We start from the raw sequence: 22,024 nt of genomic DNA, 5'->3' as shown, positions 1-22,024 counted from the left end.
TGTCCCTAGATATGATTGAGGGGGGCTGTTTTTATCTGTATCAATACAATGTGCACCTCAATGACTGTAAATCAGACATTTTTGGCCGCCAAATTTTTTTAAAGGCCTAACTCAAAATTCTGTCCCAAAACTTAAGGTCATGAGACAATTCTACGTTGATTCTGAAAATTTCATGTGAAAATATTGAAACCCTATTGAGTTCTATTGTTTTGAGCGAAGTCAGTTTGAGATATGGGCGATTTTGTTCATTTTTTGCGATTATTTGAACACAGAATCCACAGTTAGGTAGATATTGAGCTGATAATCATAGAGAATGTGTAATATATGCTTACCTTCCATATAAAGTTGGTTTCATTCAAAAATATTGATATTTGACCAATTTATGGACCAAAATCGATCAAATTTGGTGCGTATGCCCAAATATGGGCATATGGTTTTTGTTTTTATCCCATAACTCGGCCAATTTTTATCCAATTTTGATAAAACTTGATATGTGGGTTCAGGAGACTAGTAGCTACAAGTAGAGCATCCCAAAGCATGGTTTTGGGCATGTTCAGGGTTTTTGACCAACCTATATTCTGGGGGTCGTATAGACCTATATTCTGGGGGCCCGTAAAATTGTGGTGGCCATAACTTTTTTCCAAATTGTCAGTTTGCAGATGTCTCGATGAAAAGATAGCTTAAAATAATACTTATACTCATACCAGTAGTCTTAATGGCATGTGTTGGACAGATTTTTGTCATGACAATTTTTCGCCATATTTACCCCTCTAGAAAATGACAACATCGTTTAAATCTTTCGCTGTCATGACCAAATATACCAAAATACCTCATGTAGGTCCAAAATTTTTATCCAGAAACATAAGTTACATGTTTTACTCGAACCTAGCAGTAACATATCCCATTAGTATCGCTTATCTTGGTTAGAACTGTATCCACTAACATGACCTATATTTTGGGGGCCACCTATATTCTGGGGGCCATATACCCGTAGATTAAACACTGCTGAGTATAAGTTTATCTTAATAGTGGTGTTCTTAAACTTCAATTTATTATTATTATATATCTTTACAGTGTACACCAGTTCTATTGTGCTGCTACAGCTCTACTGTCACATTACCTTATTGTTATGATAAGAGCATGACGTGCAACACTATAGTATCAGGATTTAAACATACATCATCATTCATCATAGTTGCTACATACAGTTGCAGTACAAAACAGAACTTTATTTGTTGTAAAATATTTATTACAGAAAAAAAAGCAGCTTACAATAGGTAAAGGTTTAAACAATAGGTCAGTGTGTGAACTGTAAGGAATACTGGGGACAAGGACTGACCTGTTAAACATGCTATGTGTACTGTGTAAAGTAGCACTCCTTTACTGTTACCACTATTACCACTGTTACCAACGCCCCAAAAGGCCCCGATTTCTAGGGCCTTTTTGGATTTTCGATATGTGTAGGGCCTTTTGGTGCCCTAGAATTAACTTTAATTTCATCAAGTTTGATATATGCTAAGTGCTTTAATGATATTATCTGACTACTTGCACAGTACTTTTATGTTTATTTGAGTGTATTTACATGGAGATTATGGTCCACAAACACTATCAAATAGTGGTCAGGGTCAAAAGGCCCCAAAAGGCCCCGATTTCTAGGGCCCTTTTCGGATTTTCGATATGTGTGGGGCCTTTTGGGGCGTTGCCCCCCCCCCCCCCCCTACCATAGCAACTATCTCTGCAGTAACCATAGCAACTATCTCTGCAGTAACCTTAGCAACTATCTCTGCAGTTACTATAGCAACTATCTCTGCAGTTACTATAGCAACTATCTCTGCAGTAACCATAGTAACAAATCTCTGCAGTTACCATAGCAACTATATCTGCACTCTGCAGTTACCATAGCAACTATCTGTGCAGTTACCATAGCAACTATCTCTGCAGTTACCATAGCAACTATCTGTGCAGTTAACACAGCAACTATCTGTGCAGTTACCATAGCAACTATCTCTGCAGTTACCATAGCAACTATCTCTGCAGTTAACATAGCAACTATCTGTGCAGTTAACATAGCAACTATCTGTGCAGTTAACATATCAACTATCTCTGCAGTTAACATAGCAACTATCTGTGCAGTTAACACAGCAACTATCTGTGCAGTTAACATAGCAACTATCTCTGCAGTTAACATAGCAACTATCTGTGCAGTTAACATAGCAACTATCTGTGCAGTTAACATAGCAACTATCTGTGCAGTTAACATAGCAACTATCTCTGCAGTTAACATAGCAACTATCTGTGCAGTTTACATAGCAACTATCTGTGCAGTAACCATAGCAACTATCTGTGCAGTTAACATAGCAATTATCTGTGCAGTTAACACAGCAACTATCTCTGCAGTTAACATAGCAACTATCTGTGCAGTTTACATAGCAACTATCTGTGCAGTAACCATAGCAACTATCTGTGCAGTTAACATAGCAACTATCTCTGCAGTTAACACAGCAACTATCTCTGCAGTTAACATAGCAACTATCTCTGCAGTTACCATAGCAACTATCTGTGCAGTTAACATAGCAACTATCTGTGCAGTTAACATAGCAACTATCTGTGCAGTTAACATGGCAACTATCTGTGCAGTTAACATAGCAACTATCTGTGCAGTTAACATAGCAACTATCTCTGCAGTTAACATAGCAACTATCTCTGCAGTTAACATAGCAACTATCTCTGCAGTTAACATAGCAACTATCTCTGCAGTTAACATAGCAACTATCTCTGCAGTTACCATAGCAACTATCTGTGCAGTTAACATAGCAACTATCTCTGCAGTTACTATAGCAACTATCTGTGCAGTTAACATAGCAACTATCTCTGCAGTTACTATAGCAACTATCTCTGCAGTTAACATAGCAATACGTGCAGTTAACATAGCAACTATCTCTGCAGTTACTATAGCAACTATCTGTGCAGTTTTCATAGCAATACGTGCAGGAGCGCTGCAGGGAGTCCAATGAGACTAAGGATATATAACTATATAATAAACAGTACCATATGGTGCAGGGAGCTATATTTACACTGTAGTAATGATACCACTGTATAAGAGCTACCTTTGGAGGCTGGCTATATAATATGATCCAGGTTGTCTCTGATCCAGTTTACAAGAGAGGAGCTTATTAATTTATCATTACGTATGGCTGTATCTAGAGAGGTATTTAGTGTGGTAATGGAATGTACTCATTTACATGTGATACATGGATTTAGGCCATTAAAAGTAGTGAACATTCAGAGAGAGGGTGGTAATTTAATGAAGCTTTTAAGTAATAAACACTGACATGATACACTAGTGGTGGAGTGAACCACGCTTTGTGCACATACAATTTAATTTAATTTAAACATCGCACTACAATTTGAGCAATAAAATTATACATTAAACAGGTTGCAAAACATTAACCACACAATTAATTTCAATATGATTATTACTTGATCCAGGTCGTGTTTGTGTATACTGTATTCCAGGTAGTATGGTGGGTGGTAGTTGTAGTGAAGTGGGTCTAACTCCATGAGGTGGAAATTACAGTAACTAACGGAATAGTTTAGTAACTCTGTAGTAAATCTGCGGTAACTACATTAGTAACTTCACTTGTAACTCTGTAGTAAATACATTAGTAACCACAATCTACATTAGTAACTCCGTAGTAACACTTCACGCCACCACACAATGTCAAATAACACGGTTTACAAGGAGCGCTATTGTTTCGTAATAATAGGACGAGTAAAGAGTTATATCGGAGGAATATGATACGTTTAACCAGTAAACGACCGGGATCATGTCCCGGTCGTTTACTGCGTTTAACGGAAGGAAAAGAGCAAATATTTCTTAAAGATAGATACGAACGACACGCCAACTCGGTGGTTATATCAAATTATATATCACGAAGGTTCGCTCCGTAGTCAGCAATTCAGATTACTGCAATAATATGGGGGGGGGGGGGGCCGGGGGGGTCTTCATCAAAATGACGATCATCTTAATAGGACATGTCAAGAACAAGAGCCTGGTCACACACTGTACCGAGTACCGTGTACCATGGTCCATGTACCGTGTACCATGTACCGAGTACCATGTACCATGTACCGTGTACCATGTACCGTGTACCATGTACCGTGTACCATGTACCGAGTACCGTGTACCGTGTACCATGTACCGTGTACCATGTACCGTGTACCATGTACCGTGTACCATGTACCGAGTACCGTGTACCGTGTACCGTGTACCGTGTACCGTGTACCATGTACCGAGTACCGTGTACCATGTACCGAGTACCGTGTACCGAGTACCGTGTACCATGTTCCGAGTACCGTGTACCGTGTACCGTGTACCATGTACCGAGTACCGTGTACCGAGTACCGTGTACCATGTTCCGAGTACCGTGTACCGTTTACCATGTACCGAGTACCATGTACCATGTACCGTGTACCATGTACCGTGTCCCATGTACCGAGTACCGTGTACCGTGTACCATGTACCATGTACCGAGTACCGTGTACCGTGTACCGTGTACCATGTACCGAGTACCGTGTACCATGTACCGTGTACCATGTACCATGTACCGTGTACCATGTACCGAGTACCATGTTACCGAGTTCCTTTGTACCGTGTACCGAGTACCGAGTACCATGTACCGTGTACCATGTACCGAGTACCGTGTACCGTTTACCGTGATCCGTTTTACCGATTTACCATGTACCGTGTACCGTGTACGTAGTACCATGTACCGAGTACCGTTTACCGTGTACGTACGTGTACCGTGTAGTTACCGAGTACCGTGTACCGTGTACCGAGTAGCCGTGTGTACCGGTAGGTACCGTGTACCGTGTTCCGTGAACGGTCCGAGTGCCGTTTACCATGTACCGAGTACCATGTACCGTGTCCATGTACGGTACCGAGTGGTACCTGTAGGTTCTGCGGTATTGTCGGTACGTGGTTGATTGACGTAGATCTCATTAGATCAGAGTCTACTGTTAGCAGCATTTTAACATTTACCAGAAGAATACTGAATGAATATTCCAGACTTAATCGTGATCCAACTCTCTAATTCGCAGCTGTATTTAATAAAGTTGTACATTAATAACATTTAAATAATAATATAACCATTGGTCGCGACTGCCAATATTTTAGCCGGGAAGTAACTAGCATAGTTAGAGATGGTTTCTTTGGTAACAGGAGAGATTGTTGCTATGGTTACTGCAGAGATAGTTACATAGTTCAGTATTACATCAGGTTATATAATAACTTGTACAAGTACATCATTATTAATTTTACAGTTTCTCACTCCTAAGTGCACCATGGTTGTGTGGTAGTGGAGTAGTGACCTTAGCTTTGGGAGATGTTGCAGTAAAATTAATTAGTGTGATTTAATTTTAAAGAGTGACTTATAATTGATTTATAATTGAGGAAGACAAAAATCACGAAGCAATTTATAAATTTAATGTAATATTCTGTCGTTAAAAGCTTTATATGAATCTGGTATTAAATTAAAATGAATTACAGAATACAGTGACTCTGGAATGTTTTGAACGTGCTAAAGAATTTTAATTGATATTACTGTTTTAAAATCTGCGGCCCAGAGCAGTGGATACAGATGATATATTTAATAAAGTTCATGATATTTATTAAGATTCTTAACATTCATTAGATGTCTGATCAAGAAAACTGGTACTTTTGCCGCTTTCTTTCTTTGAAGTCTTAAAATCCTTTGAAAATTTCGAATTCTTGACAATTTCAACTCCAAAAGCGGCAGGAACGAACTAAAAAATATATTACAATAAAAGCCGAAAGGTCAAAAATAAACTTATTTTTATTGCAAAGTTACAGAAAAAGCGCCTCCTATATATCTAATGGATAATATATTTAATATTTCCAATATTTTTGGAATGGGAACCCGGATGCAGTACCATAAATAATGGATATTTGTTACACTGAGTGGTAATATTCAAATTAATAAAATGAAAGTTAACTATAGGAATGCCACACAAAAGGCACAATGAACCTACATAATCACAATAAACTAAACCTAGTCCTTACAACAAATAAAGTTAACTACACCACCCATTGCAAACAACTAATTAATATAACTTTAATTGGAGCTAATTAACGCTATGACTTGAGGCCTAAAATAAACTCTTGTCACAACTTAAATGACGTGCAATAAACTGCATAATTATTCTGCATAATTATCCTACATGCTGTATTACTGGGATAATATTCGAATATCTTCTAAGTAATTTACAACTTTACACGTTTTACAACGATATGTAAAAACAAATACGTTTTACATTACTTACCTTACTCGGAAATATTATAGCGGGTTAATTTATGACTGGGAAAATTAATGACCGGGAAAAATATGGCGGACTTTCCCAAAACCCGCCAAATTATCCCGGAAAAACTCCCTCTTTCTTTAGTCTACTCGCTGCACACGAGAAGCGATCAATCTTTAGCGACTCAGCTGATGTCTCTCGCTCCACTGTTTTTATAACGAAATTATGGTAGCAACAGCCAATAAAGTTACAGCCCTCCATCCACTGCTTCAAAAGTCTTCTCTAGCACATATGAGACTTCAGGTAAAGTATGATGACCACCACCCCCTTTACTTGGAACCCCATAATCTGACTCGGCGGGTTTTATTATGACTGGTAAAACTTTTGACCGGGAAAAATATGGCGGAATTTTCCAAAACCCACCACTTTATCCCAGTCATAATATTCCCGAGTAAGTTAATTACATCTAAATTTGCCTACTAACAAAGTTAGAAGTATTCAAGCAATCCCAAACATAATAATAATAATAATAAAATTTGGTAGCTTAAACACAAACTCTAAGCCCAGTGGATAAACCACAAAACTTATGCTCTATTGTGTGAAACAAAGATACTAGATCAAGATAACTATCCAGGAGTGTATGCATAGGACATAAAAAGTTTTGGAAAGAAGATGATATGCTTATGAAGCGAGCTAACAGTCTAATTGCTAATAAGTTCAAAAAGATCATGACATTAGGTTGCATCCTAAACAGTTTAAGCAAATAACATAAAGTTATATTGTCAATTAATCGCTCAAGCCATAACTTTTCTTAAACAGGTGAGTTTTTAATAATGTTTTGAACAGATCAACATCAGAACAAGTCTTAATTTCAATTGGTAGTTGGTTCCAGATTTTCGGAGCAACAGTCTGAAACGCTCTTGGGTGCGATCTTGTAGATCCGACAGGTAGGTGTAAGGAGGAAGTTCTTCTGCTACTCGAACTGACAAATGTTACTAGATCACACAGATATGCAGGAGCAACACCATTGACTGCTATGAAAATCAGTAAACATAGCTTAAACTCAATCCTTTCCTTCACCTTGAGCCAATGAAGGGATTTGAGCTTCTCCTCGACTGAGTCTCTCTTCTTTAATCCAAAAACCAGACGGCATGCTCGGTTCTGAATGTTCTGCAGCTGCGTAATTGAGGCTTGACTACAACAGAGGCACATATTAGGTGCGGTAAAAAAATCGAAATTATGCGGTACCGCACCCGACTATAAAGGTAAAATGTGCGGTAAATTTTTACCAATTGTGCGGCAAATGTGCGACGATTTTTCGAAATTTTTGCGGGAATTGTGCGGTTTTCTTTTGCATTTTCTGAAGGACTTTGTAAATTCTAAACGTATAACCGCCGCTCTTATCAAAAATAGGTCTGTTTATGTGTTACTGAGGGTGTAGTTCTTTACTAAGACCATGATTGAACCTATATTGAGATTCAGTTATCTGAGAGCAGTGACTTGATCTGGTAGAGATCAGGAGACAGTTATTTGAAGACGCCTCTTGATAGAGTCGATCAGATCCCATGCGTGATCGCAAATATGTGACACGCTTGTTGGCATTGATCGTCAGTACTTGTAAACCATTTGATCCAAGATCCATTAAGCCCACTATAAAGCCAACGCTACAACGATTAGAGCTCATTACCCGATAAAAAGGGCTGCAGGTATGATCGAAGTACGGTAAAGACGAGGGTTCCATAACGGCCTGGGTCACGGTCCCGAAAGGGCCTGGGTCACGGTCCCGAAAGGGCCTGGGTAACGGTCCCGAAAGGGCCTGGGTCATGGTCCCGAAAGGGCCTGGGTCACGTGGTAACCGAGTCACGTGGCCTAGGCATGAGTTCCAAAAGGGCCTGGGTCACGGTCCCGAAAGGGCCTGGGTCAGGGTCCCGAAAGGGCCTGGGTCACGTGGTAACTGGGTCACGTGGCCTAGGTATGAGTCCCAAAAGGGCCTGGGTCACGGTCCCGAAAGGGCCTGAGTCAGGGTCCTAAAAGGGCCTGAGTCACGGTCCTAAAAGGGCTTGAGTCACGGTCCTAAAAGGGCCCGACTTATAACAAATTTTGGTTTTTACACTCGAAAATCTTAACGCGAAAATTTCAAAATTATGCGAAATTACGCAGAAAATGCTAGATTATGCGAAAATATGCAAAAAATTACAAAATGTGCGGAAAACGATAAATTATGCGGAAATGTGCGGAAAACGGTAAATTGTGCGATCCCGCACCCATCGCACCTAATATGTGCCTCTGGACTACAACCATAGTAAAGCGCATTGCAGTAGTCAAGCGATGAGATTACAATTGCTTGAGTCAGTGTTCCCATCTGTTTGGTTGTGAGGAATGTTTTCATCTTAGCAAGGTCTCTTAGTTTCAGAAAACACGATGTTTTAAGTTGCTTGATTTGCTCACCAAAGTTTAGTTGAGAGTCGAGACGAAATCCGAGGTTCTTTGCAACAGGTGACAGCCTGACACACGTACATGGCACATTTACATTTAATATCCAGACAAACCACTAATAAAATTAAAACTTATCACTATGTAAATAAAATACGAATAATATAAAGATTATAAAGCACACATCGAATTAAAAATAAAGCATTTGAATATGAAATGAAATAATATACTACATCAACCCCGCCCGTACGCGACAATGTTTCTGTTTAAAGTTATATTATATTAACCAGTTAAAGATAAACGAAACGGCACGCATGTCAGAGCGGCTCTCCAAAAAATAGAAAATTTAAAGCAAAAAATAGAAAAATCTAAAGCAGAAATAAGATAAAGCACAGAGTAATACATACTAGAGCTAAGTGTTCAATATGAGAATACAGGATAGTGAATATAACACTAAGAGTACGATTAAGCAGCCCAGAGAGTATGATGATAACATTTTAACACTCTTCTAGCAGGTAGCTGAAGGTAGCATGCTCGAGAATCATAATAATAGCGTGTTGAGTACCGTGTGAGCCAATGTTATTATCTGACATTACGTAATCTCGCAGTAGCATTAATGCTTTAAGTCTAGACAACACACTCTCTAAAGTGGGTGCTTGAACTTCAAAATTGACCACTATGGTCTACAAAATATACTAAGTTTCACTAAAAATTATAGTAAACACTTTTACACTTCCGGTAAAAGTCGAATCTATTTATATAATAACTCTTACATCAATATTATTATAATATGTATTTCTTAAACCCTATCATGAAAAAAGCTACTAAATCGAACTCTTGACAGTTCAAGGAATTAAACGCATTTAACCATAAACCGTAAAATTATAAATGTGAAATAAAACTTGTTTTTGTGAATTTTAAAAATCTGTGACGTCATGACCCTCCTGACAACAAAAGTAAGCTTAATAAAAACTCGGATCTAAGGAGTTTCTAAAACACCGAAAATTACTCTTGCTGCTTAGTCGACCGATACGAAACGTTCTGGAACTTTTTGGAAGCGAATACCGATTCTTGGAAAATGAGAAAAATACCTTCTAGTTCATGACAAAATTTTCTGGAGAACTCTATACAGTTATTTCAAACGGATTTCAAAGTAGGTAGAACGTGCTCTTTAAGAACTGCCATTTTGCTCGCATTATTTTAGACGATTCTAGAAGAAAAAGTCAGCTTTAAAACTACCATTAACCATACCGACCATATACTACCTTAAGACAGAAATTCGGTACAGAGCTACTCTCCTTGAAGTTTAACCTTAGTATTTAATCTATTTATTGTTACTACAATCACAATAATGCTGGAAGTAATCAATCCCAATTAAATCTCCATCTTAGAAGCTTAGTTAATAGTTAATTTAATAGCCTCCCATTTTTTATGAAATCTTCCTTACGTCAATGTTGACGCACTCAATAGGAAGTAGTTACCAGTAGTTACAAGTAGTTACCAGTAGTTACCAGTAGTTACACAGTGAACTCTATGTAACTATACCATGTGGGCTGCAATCCACATCACAACTACTAAATAGATTAAATTATGTAGTTGGACTAGCAATCCACATCACAACTACTAAATAGATTACATTATGTAGTTGGATACCAGGGCAACTGCAGACTCACAAAGTTCAGACATGATTCAAACACTTCCTCTAGGAAAATTAAGAGGATACAAAATTTAGAACCATGAAAAACGAAATGTTTAAAACTAATTAACACTGCAAACATACTGAGCTCTCGTAGGAAGAACAAAATAAATAATCTGAATTCATACACACAACACAGTAACGCATTATATCTGAGCGTCTGATCGAATCACAGAAAATACAGAAATATAATATCAGAGCGGGGACGAAGGCATAGAGAACGTACAGATGGATCACAGGGAGAAGAAAGAGAAGAGAGAAGACAGTAACACTTGACAGCACACATACACGTAAAATAGAGTTATAAACTGGTACACTGCGAGGTTGTGTGTGTGAGAGAGGGAGAGAGGGAGAGTGTGTTAATTTAATAGAGTTCGTAATGTAATTAGATAACTAGTATATAATATTGTATTACTTGTTCGGGGAGCAATTTTAGAGGACAGGGGAGGGAGTTTACAGGACTAGTTCGTGAGTTTTAGAGGACAGGGGAGGGAGTTTACAGGACTAGTTCGTGAGTTTTAGAGGACAGGGGAGGGAGTTTACAGGACTAGTTCGTGAGTTTTAGAGGACAGGGGAGGGAGTTTACAGGACTAGTTCGTGAGTTTTAGAGGACAGGGAAGGGAGTTTACAGGACTAGTTCGTGAGTTTTAGAGGACAGGGGAGGGAGTTTACAGGACTAGTTCGTGAGTTTTAGAGGTCAGGGGAGGGAAGTTGAATTTGGCAAAATGCTGGTACTGAACAAAAATCAGAGTTGCTGAAATCCTATCACATGGTCGCAGAAAAGAAACGCCCTAAACCACACCCTCCTTGTATTGATACACAATAGAACGTGAACATATAATAGCAATACAAATAAACTCCTAATATAATAATATGTTAAGTCACAAGTCTTATCGGGTCATTTCAAAATGACGCACACGATAAGAGTCCAGTGTTCAGTTTCAGCCCGTCAGTAATGCTGCCAAGTGTTCAGTTTCAGCCCGTCAGTAATGCTGCCAAGAAAAACACTCAGACATGAGGATTTACAGTGAGATTATCTTAACGATTCTGTACTGCCACGTACTGTTTGGTGTTCATCGCATGTTAACATATTTCTACAAATATTCAACCCACAAAAATTTAGCTAAATATTTGTCAAAGTCTCCACGTTTGAATTTACGCGGCCTTTACTACTTGAGATTTGGATACTTTTAACAAACTTTTACCTCGCTTTATAATACCCTTCGTATGATAAAAGTACAGTTTATAGACATGACCTAAATACCTCTCAACTGCAACCCAGAGTCACGTGACAAGGGAGACAACTTCATCCCCTCTCAAACTTACATCAGTGTTACTTAGCAACCAATAGACAGCAAGTCACGTGATATTTGTAAGTCACGTGACTTCTGACAAGGGAGACAACTTCGCCCCCTCTCAAACTTACACCAGTGTTACTTACCAACCAATAGACAGCAAGTCACGTGATATTTGTAAGTCACGTGGCTTGCGTCAACAAGTGTGTCAACCACCTCTCTCTGAGCACGATTACAATCAGTAACTGCTAAAGTGAGGTAAGATGTATAAATAAATGAGGAAATCATAATAATATTATTCGTGTGAGATTATATTATGTTTAAATGCACTACTTGTGTAAGTTGTAAAATCATTGAAGCGTGGTTTTGATATCAGGTATACATTACAAACAAGACCAGATTATAACATAAACCAAAATCAGACATATTATGTGGTATTAACATTTTGTGCTTTACAACAATTTCTATCTTTAACTCCAACTGTACAGGCAGTTATACTACAAGTTGAACATTACATAATGTTTTACACGCGCAATACTTAGTCACTTAGTGTCTTATTAAGTCACCTCTGCTATCATCCGGGAGGAGAAACCACTCAAATCCGGGAGTTAAAATACATAATATACAGTGCAACCAGCAGCTAACATGAACACCTTGTCTTATACAGTGCAACCAGCAACTAACATGAACACCTTGTCTTATACAGTGCAACCAGCAACTAACATGAACACCTTGTCTTATACAGTGCAACCAGCAGCTAACATGAACACCTTGTCTTATACAGTGCAACCAGCAACTAACATGAACACCTTGTCTTATACAGTGCAACCAGTGCAGCAACCAACATGAACACCTTGTCTTATACAGTGCAACCAGTGCAGCAACTAACATGAACACCTTGTCTTATACAGTGCAACCAGTGCAGCAACTAACATGAACATGAACACCTTGTCTTATACAGTGCAACCAGAAACCAACATGAACACCTTGTCTTATACAGTGCAACCAGCAACTAACATGAACACCTTGTCTTATACAGTGCAACCAGCAACTAACATGAACACCTTGTCTTATACAGTGCAACCAGCAACTAACATGAACACCTTGTCTTATACAGTGCAACCAGTGCAGCAACTAACATGAACACCTTGTCTTATACAGTGCAACCAGTGCAGCAACTAACATGAACACCTTGTCTTATACAGTGCAACCAGTGCAGCAACTAACATGAACATGAACACCTTGTCTTATACAGTGCAACCAGAAACCAACATGAACACCTTGTCTTATACAGTGCAACCAGCAACTAACATGAACACCTTGTCTTATACAGTGCAACCAGCAACTAACATGAACACCTTGTCTTATACAGTGCAACCAGCAACTAACATGAACACCTTGTCTTATACAGTGCAACCAGCAACCAACATGAACACCTTGTCTTATACAGTGCAACCAGCAACTAACATGAACACCTTGTCTTATACAGTGCAACCAGCAACCAACATGAACACCTTGTCTTATACAGTGCAACCAGTGCAGCAACTAACATGAACACCTTGTCTTATACAGTGCAACCAGCAACCAACATGAACTCCTTGTCTTATACAGTGCAACCAGCAACTAACATGAACACCTTGTCTTCTGTGCAATTTGTAACATATTATCTAATGCAAATGAAACAATCTACATTATAACTTGCAACATATCTAATTTATATTGATAAATCTATATTGTAACTAGTATATCTAGATTATCTACCAGTATGTCTTGTTTTACTATATATCTAACAAATGTAATCTACCAGTATGTATCTACTGTATCTATTATAATTGATGCTGTAACTGTAACTTCTCCACCCCGACTTCTATCATAAACATTTAGAAAGATCTAAAGTTCGATCGATTAGAGTTATACGACCTGCTTCTCTTACGATATAAAATACTGAGATTGCAATGACTTGTTTATAAATATCTTACATCCTATTTTATATTATTGTGTACTCAGTAGCTGATACACCGTTAATTTTACAACATATTAAAGATGTGTGGTAGGAGGAACAGTACAGTAGATTTACAGTATTATAAACTTCGGCAAGTTCCAACTCTTCGCTGGGCAAGACTCTTGTATGTGCACATAACTATGTTTAATAGTCGTGTATGTGCACATAACTATGTTTAATAGTCGTGTATGTGCACACTTGTATGTTTTCTCAGAGTAAAAAAACAGGACTGGTATTTTTTAAGGAATGCGAGAGTTTAATGGACACGTACAGTTATCAAACATAACTCAGTTAATGAATTAAGCAATATTCTCTCATGATCAGTGTGTAACTGTCCATAATGTAAAAGTTGTTATCTCACTCTTGTTTACGATAATATAATGCATTAAATAGGGTTGCAATAACTGGGAGGGCAATAACTATTGTGTAAAACCATGCTCTACAAACCGTGGCTTTATTAACGCGGCTATTATTAGCCAATAGCTATAGTAAGATGGTATGTGATTTTAGAATTCTCAGAACTCTCAGCTCAACCAAGCCGCCACTGAGTCTCTAAAATCACACACTAAGCGCCTTTGTTCCAGCCAAATACAGCCAACAATACTCAACTACACTTTGCTACTGAGCTATGATAAAAGCTTTAAAATTTACGGATGAGATCTCTGATAATAATATTAAATTAAAGGGCTTCACGGTATTTCTACTCGAAACGATAGGAACTTTGGACACCAATAAATCACCATAAATTACGTATTTTTGATCGTACGATCGATTAAAACTGGTCCTGTGATGGTTGGATTGATTTGTACGTGTATTTTGATCGGCTGAACTTATTGACAATTTTTAACAATCCGCCAATTCTAAAATCGTGCACTAATCACTTCTAATCACTACTAATCACTACTAATCACTTAATCACTACTAATCACTACCGAATGAAAGGGAAAATACTGACGCCACATGCTCAGATCATACCAATCCCACCTTTTATTCGAATCTTTCAACTTTCTCAGCTATAATAATATAATATCATACATGAAGAATTCGTTGTAACTTTGTTTGAAAAGCATTACGGTACTAATATAATATAAATATGTAGATAAATCAATATAAATAGTGGTCACGACCAGTAGTAGCACAGTGCTCAAGGTTCATATTGTATCATACACAATGCAAGTAGCTGATACCTGGGGGGGCCGGGGGGGGGCCAAGTGGATATTTGTAGATATTTGTAGATATTTGTAGATTAATGTAGAGTGGATAATCCACGAAAAAAGTGGATGACATTCTACAAATTTATACATTTATCTCCAAAAATTCAGTAGAATTTCTGGGCACATATTTGAGATTACATTTTTTGTAGATAAATGTAGATATTTGTAGATTATTGTCAATGGATAATTCACGAAAATTCTACAAATTCTACAAATTTATACATTTATCTCCAAAAATTCAGTAGAATTTCTGTGCACATATTTGAGATATACATTTTTTGTAGATAAATGTAGATATTTGTAGATTATTGTAATGGATAATTCACGAAAAAAGTGGATGACATTATCCAAATATCTACAAATATCCACTTGGCTCCCCCCCCCCCCCCCCCCCCCCCCATACCTTCTTAATTTCAACTATCAATATTACAGTTCACAGTAAAAGTATTTCCTGTAGTTCCCACCATGTTAACCAATCTGCACTGATCACGTGACTTTTTCACCCTATCCTGAGGGAGGGCCCCCAATTATAGGGTAGATTAGGGGCCTTACCCTAACCCTTACCCTAACCCTTACCTGCCCTGCCCTTTTGTAATTAGATAATGAGATAATAGGATCACATTAAGAGTTCACTTTTTGTTAGTATAAACGCAATGAAATGTTATTCTCTTAAATATCTTTGTACTTATTATTTACTTACTCTAGTTCCCTCCCAATATACAGGTTACTCAGGGTAACTTCAAGGAGAACACCAGGACTAACAGAGGAGGATTAGAGAAGAAGAACATTTAACATTGGACAGAAAACATCTCAAATACAACGATATTCGTAATAGATACGTTCAGTGCAAAGTGCTCCACTTACAGACTTACACAAAGACAAGCTAAATTCAACACGAATATTGTTAATAGTTAATAGTACTATGTTTACAGTATGCACTGAAGGGGTATCCTACTATCCTAGGAAGTTTCTTGAACTTTTAACAGGTACCCCTCCTCATCTAACCCTCAATTAAGTTTCCTATCATTCGGCTGAATCGACCGAGGAGATCGCATAGATCCAATGGATCCTTAGCTACTCCCTAGACTAGGTGACACTGAATATAATCGATCATCAGCGTTTATGATATTTATAATTTAACGGAATGGATCTATTTTATTTGCATACCTTACAAGACTTTTTTGTGGCGGACCAATTTGCGACGACCGAAATTTTGGCGGTCCGAAAATATGGCGAAATTGAACAAAAACCGTCAAATTTCGGACGTCACAGAAAATAAGGGTATTTTTCATCATTTTTTGTGACAGTAAGCAGTAAGGAAATTTCTGAAATTCGGTAAAATCATGTTCAAACTTAGTCTGTATTAAGACTGTAAGACTTTCATGTTAGCACATACATGTATTTTAATGCAAATTTAAACTGTATTGCTTGACATTCAATTCGTCATTGGTGTGGTGATAATTTGTCCCAAGATGCCAGAATTTATTTATTTATTTTACTTGATATTACTTTTTAGAAACAAAATAAAGCAGTGAAGGCACAGTCATTGAAATAAGCTAAAAGATAATGCGACGGATTCTATTACGACGACCGAAATTTTGGCGGTCCGAAAATATGGCGAAATTTTCGGAAAACCGCCACATTTCGTACGTTATAAATATGTCTTGTAAGGTATCATACGTAACTGGAAGTAATCCATGTTTATTACTACATTATATAATATATACTACATTATTCTCTAAAATAATAAGAATATCTACACGTATTGAGTTACGTGATTAATATGTTGACGACAAAGATTCAGAAAATTTGACCATGAAGCCTCGAACAACTCGCTAAGTCACTGAAAGATCAGCCAGAATTTCGTCACGTGACGTAACAGTCACGTGACGTAACAGTCCGTTATTTCGTTATAAAAACTATGACAATATGTTGATTACTGGGGATGTCACCTGTCAGAGTAGGGATTGATCTTAACTTAAAGTGGAACATGTTCAGTAATATACATTATATATAATTTGAGTTAAATCAGTGCATAAAATGTAACATTAGCAACTCATTCGACCAGCAATATACCGTAAAAGATGTTCACTTTGAACCAAAGACATCTTGCAAACTGCAAAGTGATCATGTCAATAATTCAATATGTTCCTTTTCAAATGAGTGGGGACCTATTATTATAATGAAACTGGTGTCAAGGTGTCCGCAGAGCTGAGGGAAAGCAATTATACAGTTACAAGTTTACAAGATCAAAGGAGCATGCTGAAACTTGTAGATTTATAATTAAATATTTTCCTCTATATTCAAATTCTAAGATTTTAATGTCTCTGTGCAGTGAGGAGTTTATTTAAACTTACAGGGGAAAGTAATTTACAACGAATATTGACCCGTACAAATCTTAAATTTTTTGGATTATTTTCAGGACCATAGAGCGTGAATAATTGAGAGCGGGTGATGGTGCCAGAAAATGTTGAATAAATTTGGTGAATAATTGAATATTTAAATAATTATAGTGGCAAAACAGGGAGATTTTGACCATTTGGAAACAATAAAATTTACAATTCTTTGACCATTTTTTGTCACCTCTAGCCCTAATTCACCATCTCTACAACACTGCAACAACCTGTGATCTCTGAATCACATTGAAGATTTGGAGACAAAGATATTTTGTAACTTTGTATCACTGAGGGAAATTAATTAACCGCATCTCAAATATCCTGTTCTAATATTTGAATAACAGATTCTCAGTAAATCTAATTAACTAAATCGTAATTAAATAAAATAACCGAAAAGGAAACCGCCTTACCCGGTCCAAGGTTGGAGTCCAAAGAATGGATGATCTAAATTAACATATATTTATAAAATATGATTAGGTTACTTTATGATTTATCATTGAAAACGATCGACGACCTGCACACAAACGACTGCTCTGAAACTAAAAATAGAAACCAAGTCCCATGAACGATCTGGCTTACTACAACACAGTACCCTGCGCTCAATCAATACCAGAAATAACCTATGACATGATACGAACAAATACCGACATTATAATATATGTTAATTATCAACCCTGACCACACCCTCAATCCTAGAGTCTCCTCGATGTAACTTGACACTGGAATTATAATCCTCGTTGGGAGATCAGATAATGGCAGCCATCATTAGACTAATATTACAGATAAATTATAACAGACTTGATAGCACGTGCTGATGAAGCGAGAATTTCTTTGAAAATTGGAGTGAAAATTTTTAACTTAAGGTTATCCAGAGTGAGAATTTCTTCGAACATGACCTTATTTTACCAGAATTCTAACCATTAAAATACAGATCATAGTGCACTGAAATGAGTACAGAGCTATTATTGAATTGAATGAAAATATAGAACTTACAAGTGATATTGAAATGTCCATAGCTACATCTTCTCCTGAACCACCTTCAACCTTTTCCCCTGAAAATTCACACATGAAAATAGTTATATGATGTTATTAGGAAATCCTTTAAAATATATAAGGAGCAACTATTTAACTATCCAGATAATCAACAAAGCATTTACATTTCCTCATCCAAATAGGGAAAGTTATGATAAAACGCTCTTAAAACCAAAAGATCAATGTTTTCAGGTTACTTTAAACAATCTGGCTTCCCATCAGAGCATCTGATGTAAATCAAAAATTTGGATCTCCAATGATTTATATATTTGGAAATTTGATTAATTATTATATTAAATATGAGAATGAAACGTTCGATTTCAGTCATGCAAAATTACACTGACATTATTTTGATCATATAAATCTAATGGAAACAAAAGTATTGCATCATGAGTTGCATACTGTGTGGCCAGATGACAACTAACTAAACTAGAAATTAGCTTGACTATAAAATAATTAATTTAGCTGAACCAACACATGGCAGTGGCAGTGGCAAAACAACCCACTACACGGCATTTTCCAAGTTTTAGGACAAGTTAAGGTGGGCAGAAAAAAATTAGCAATGATGGCATGTTTCACCACTGCATACATTTCTCCACTGCGTTGGGACTGTCTAAAGCATAAGTAATATAAGGGGTTTAGTAGTTTTCTACCCAGTATTTGTTGGGCTGAAGTGGATAAAGACATAATTTAAAATCTTTAAATATAATACCCATATTAATAATAAATTTCTTAATTGAAGCAAAGCCAAACCTTTGGGGACAAGTGGCGGACTGGGCTCAATGGTTTCTTGTTTTATAATAGGGTGACCGGATATAGTGTTTTGTCCGAGAATTTTGCTGTTTTGCTCAAGTTTACAAGGGGCCAGCATCGTCATAGCACTCATTAGTTGTACATTATCCTAGAAGGTGTGTTTATGTTAGTCAAATCGAAATTCAATATATAACACCAAAATAATAGAACAAATATTTTAACTCAAGATCAAAAATATAGTTTTTTTTCATGCCCATCCTACTGAGCTAGACCACCAGAATCGGGAGCAAGGTTCTGGGTCAACAGGATGATTCAAAAATATATAGTAAAAGAAGTAAAAGTTATTCTAAAAATATTTCATTAACTGACTTGTATTCTAAATGTTTAAATTTAATAAATCGATATGATAGTCCATAATGCCTTGTTTCACATTGTGGCCCTACCGCATACGAGTGCGCGGCTTCGTTATTTGTGGCTTTGCCACAAAACCACTTCGTGCAATGACAGGGGGTCACTGCACGACATGATAAAAATAATTCCAGGCCATGTTGGCATTATAAGACAATTTTAGTTGCGCTGTTCTGAGACCAGAAATTGGACAGTACTTGGACTAAAAACGGCTGGCAAAAGGAACCAGTTGCCTGTAAGAGCTTTACTAGTACCCAAAATACCGCTTCTAAAGCACCACCCCAAGCCTGATATCAGCTGAGCACAAACATATAAATTGTTTCAGGATTTTCACAACAAATCAGCTTGTACATACTATTGAATATTGCATATTAGGATGTAAAAGTTTTAATACATAATATATAAGATTAGCACAGCATTGTCTCATTATTTTGGTGCGGTAAATCACGATGGATAATGAAATGATAATATTGTACAGAGTTTAACTTTCGCGTGCTATTTTTACAAAATATATAATTTGTGAGTCCGTCCCACGCTGATAGGGGGCGATTTTTTTCGGAGGGGCGCCAACATGGAATGTTATGCCACTGAACATACACCTAAAAGAATAATTATATGACAGTTAAGAATATGAAGCAACTGAATCATTATCAAATTTCAAACTAGTCTGAACAGTGCGACAACACTGGTGGTCACCAGGGTACGGTCACACAAAAGGGAAATCAAGATTTTGGGGCAATTAATGTGAAACAAGAATGAGAAAAAGAACCAGTACATGAACCGAGTGCTACAATTTAAGAAAGGGTCATTCGTCCCCCTTGCATTTACCACTACAGGAGGAATAGCACCTGAGGTCAAGCATTTCATGGAGGGGAGACTTGCAGTTTTGATAGCCACCAAGACCAAGGAGGACTACAGCCAGGTGATGTGTAACATCAGGACACACCTGAGCATGAATATAATGAGGAGTGTGCTAGTAGCAGTTAGAGGTGCATGTGGGAAGGCAACGAAGGCATGGACCGCCCCTATTATATCCAAGGTCTCCTTCAACCTGATACCTGAGGAGAAGAGCTACGAGGACCAGGGATAGATTATGTTTATTGCTCCTGATTTACCAATTGCATCACTTGATTTAATTTACTGTGTATATACTATCTAATATCAACAACAACAATAATAGATTTTGGGTCAATTAATGTGCATTATTTCCTGGACTTGTTTATGCCTTACAATCAGTACAATTATACTTACTAAACAGCTATGTAGTTGTATAACTGTAGCAGCTGGGCTGCTCCTGAAACCGTAATGGCATCTGTCGACGTTCTTCAAAGGAAGCATCTGAGACAGATAATCAACACCTATTGGCCTACGGTTATCAGTAACGAGAACTTATATAAGAGATGTAATGTCAGTCCCCTTACTGAAAGGATCAAGAAAGCACAATGGAAGATGCTTGGGCACGTTCTCAGAAGCGGTGATGACACTCCCGCTTTCTTATCTTTTAGATTTGCATGTTTAGGATGTCTTGACTACAAAGGAAGGAGGGGCAGACCTCGTTCAAATTTATTTGATTTATTATTAAAAGACATTATGACGAAGAATATTATTGTGATTGTAAATACAAGATTTAGTTTAAGTAATTTCAACGATTTAGTGTACAAAGCTCATGATAGACGTTTATGGAGAAGCTATGGGTGAGTCGAGACTACTCGGCCACTCGATTTTATGATTTATTTCCTATTACACACTGTTAGGCTCATAGTCCCTTATCGTTCAACCAAGGGTTTTGGTGATCGTAGTTTTAGTGTGGTTGGTCCACGAGTTTTTAATGCACTACCAGACTCAGTTAAACAATGTTATTCTGTTGAGGCGTTTAAGTCCGCACTGAAGACTTATTTGTTTACTTTATCTGACACTGAGGTAGCAAAAATGTTTTATTAATAATTTTAACCCTCTCTTTGACTTATCTAAATTATATTAGCTTTTTGGAAGTTTTATGAACGAATTTATACATAGAACTTTATTTTGCTTTTGATATATAGTTTTAAAAGTATTTTTGTAAACTAGTTGTAGTGACACTGCTGAGTAAAAGTGTACGCTTAATAGTGGTGTTTTTAAATTTCAATTTTAATTAATTAATAATCTTGTGTTTGCTGTATATAGTTGATTAATAATAATAAACAGCTAAAGAGAACAAAGCAAGAATATGTTTTCTTAAACTAAATATTATAGTAGGAAAGATTAGACTGATCACTACAATACTTTTTTTTAGTAATGTCATAATTTATAAAATGTTTCAAACAGTATACACATAATGTCACAATGACCCTATATAAAATAAACCCTTCAAAAACTCAATATTTTGAAAATCACCCTTGGCCTTGCGGCTCCAAGTTCAAATCTAAACTGTCTATATTGACAAAGTTCTTTCTCGCCCCTCTGTCTCCCCGGAGAGAAATTACCGTCGTTCTTAAGTT

General features: G+C 37.1%; 1 protein-coding gene across 2 annotated transcripts in view; it reads right to left on the bottom strand.

Moving 5' to 3' along the window:
• Positions 1 to 22,024, bottom strand: part of LOC134821752 (Krueppel-like factor 6) — a 93,733-nt gene that overhangs the window by 34,020 nt on the left and 37,689 nt on the right. Inside the window, exons 2-3 of one of the 2 annotated variants that reach the window (XM_063832496.1) lie at positions 19,140 to 19,289; positions 18,348 to 18,406 (exon numbers count right to left, since the gene is read on the bottom strand). The exons of the other annotated variant lie outside the window; for it this stretch is intronic. Of the exons in view, the coding sequence (XP_063688566.1) occupies positions 18,348 to 18,406; positions 19,140 to 19,272 (192 nt within the window). The 5' untranslated portion in view covers positions 19,273 to 19,289. The remainder of the gene's footprint in view (positions 1 to 18,347; positions 18,407 to 19,139; positions 19,290 to 22,024) is intronic. 2 annotated transcript variants of the gene reach the window in all.

This window comes from Bolinopsis microptera, chromosome 10, assembly GCF_026151205.1.
Source record: "Bolinopsis microptera isolate Bmic1 chromosome 10, MBARI_Bmic_1.0, whole genome shotgun sequence".
Classification (NCBI taxonomy): domain Eukaryota; kingdom Metazoa; phylum Ctenophora; class Tentaculata; order Lobata; family Bolinopsidae; genus Bolinopsis; species Bolinopsis microptera.
Note: the sequence above shows the minus strand (reverse complement) of the source record. Positions and strands in the feature narration are given on the sequence as shown.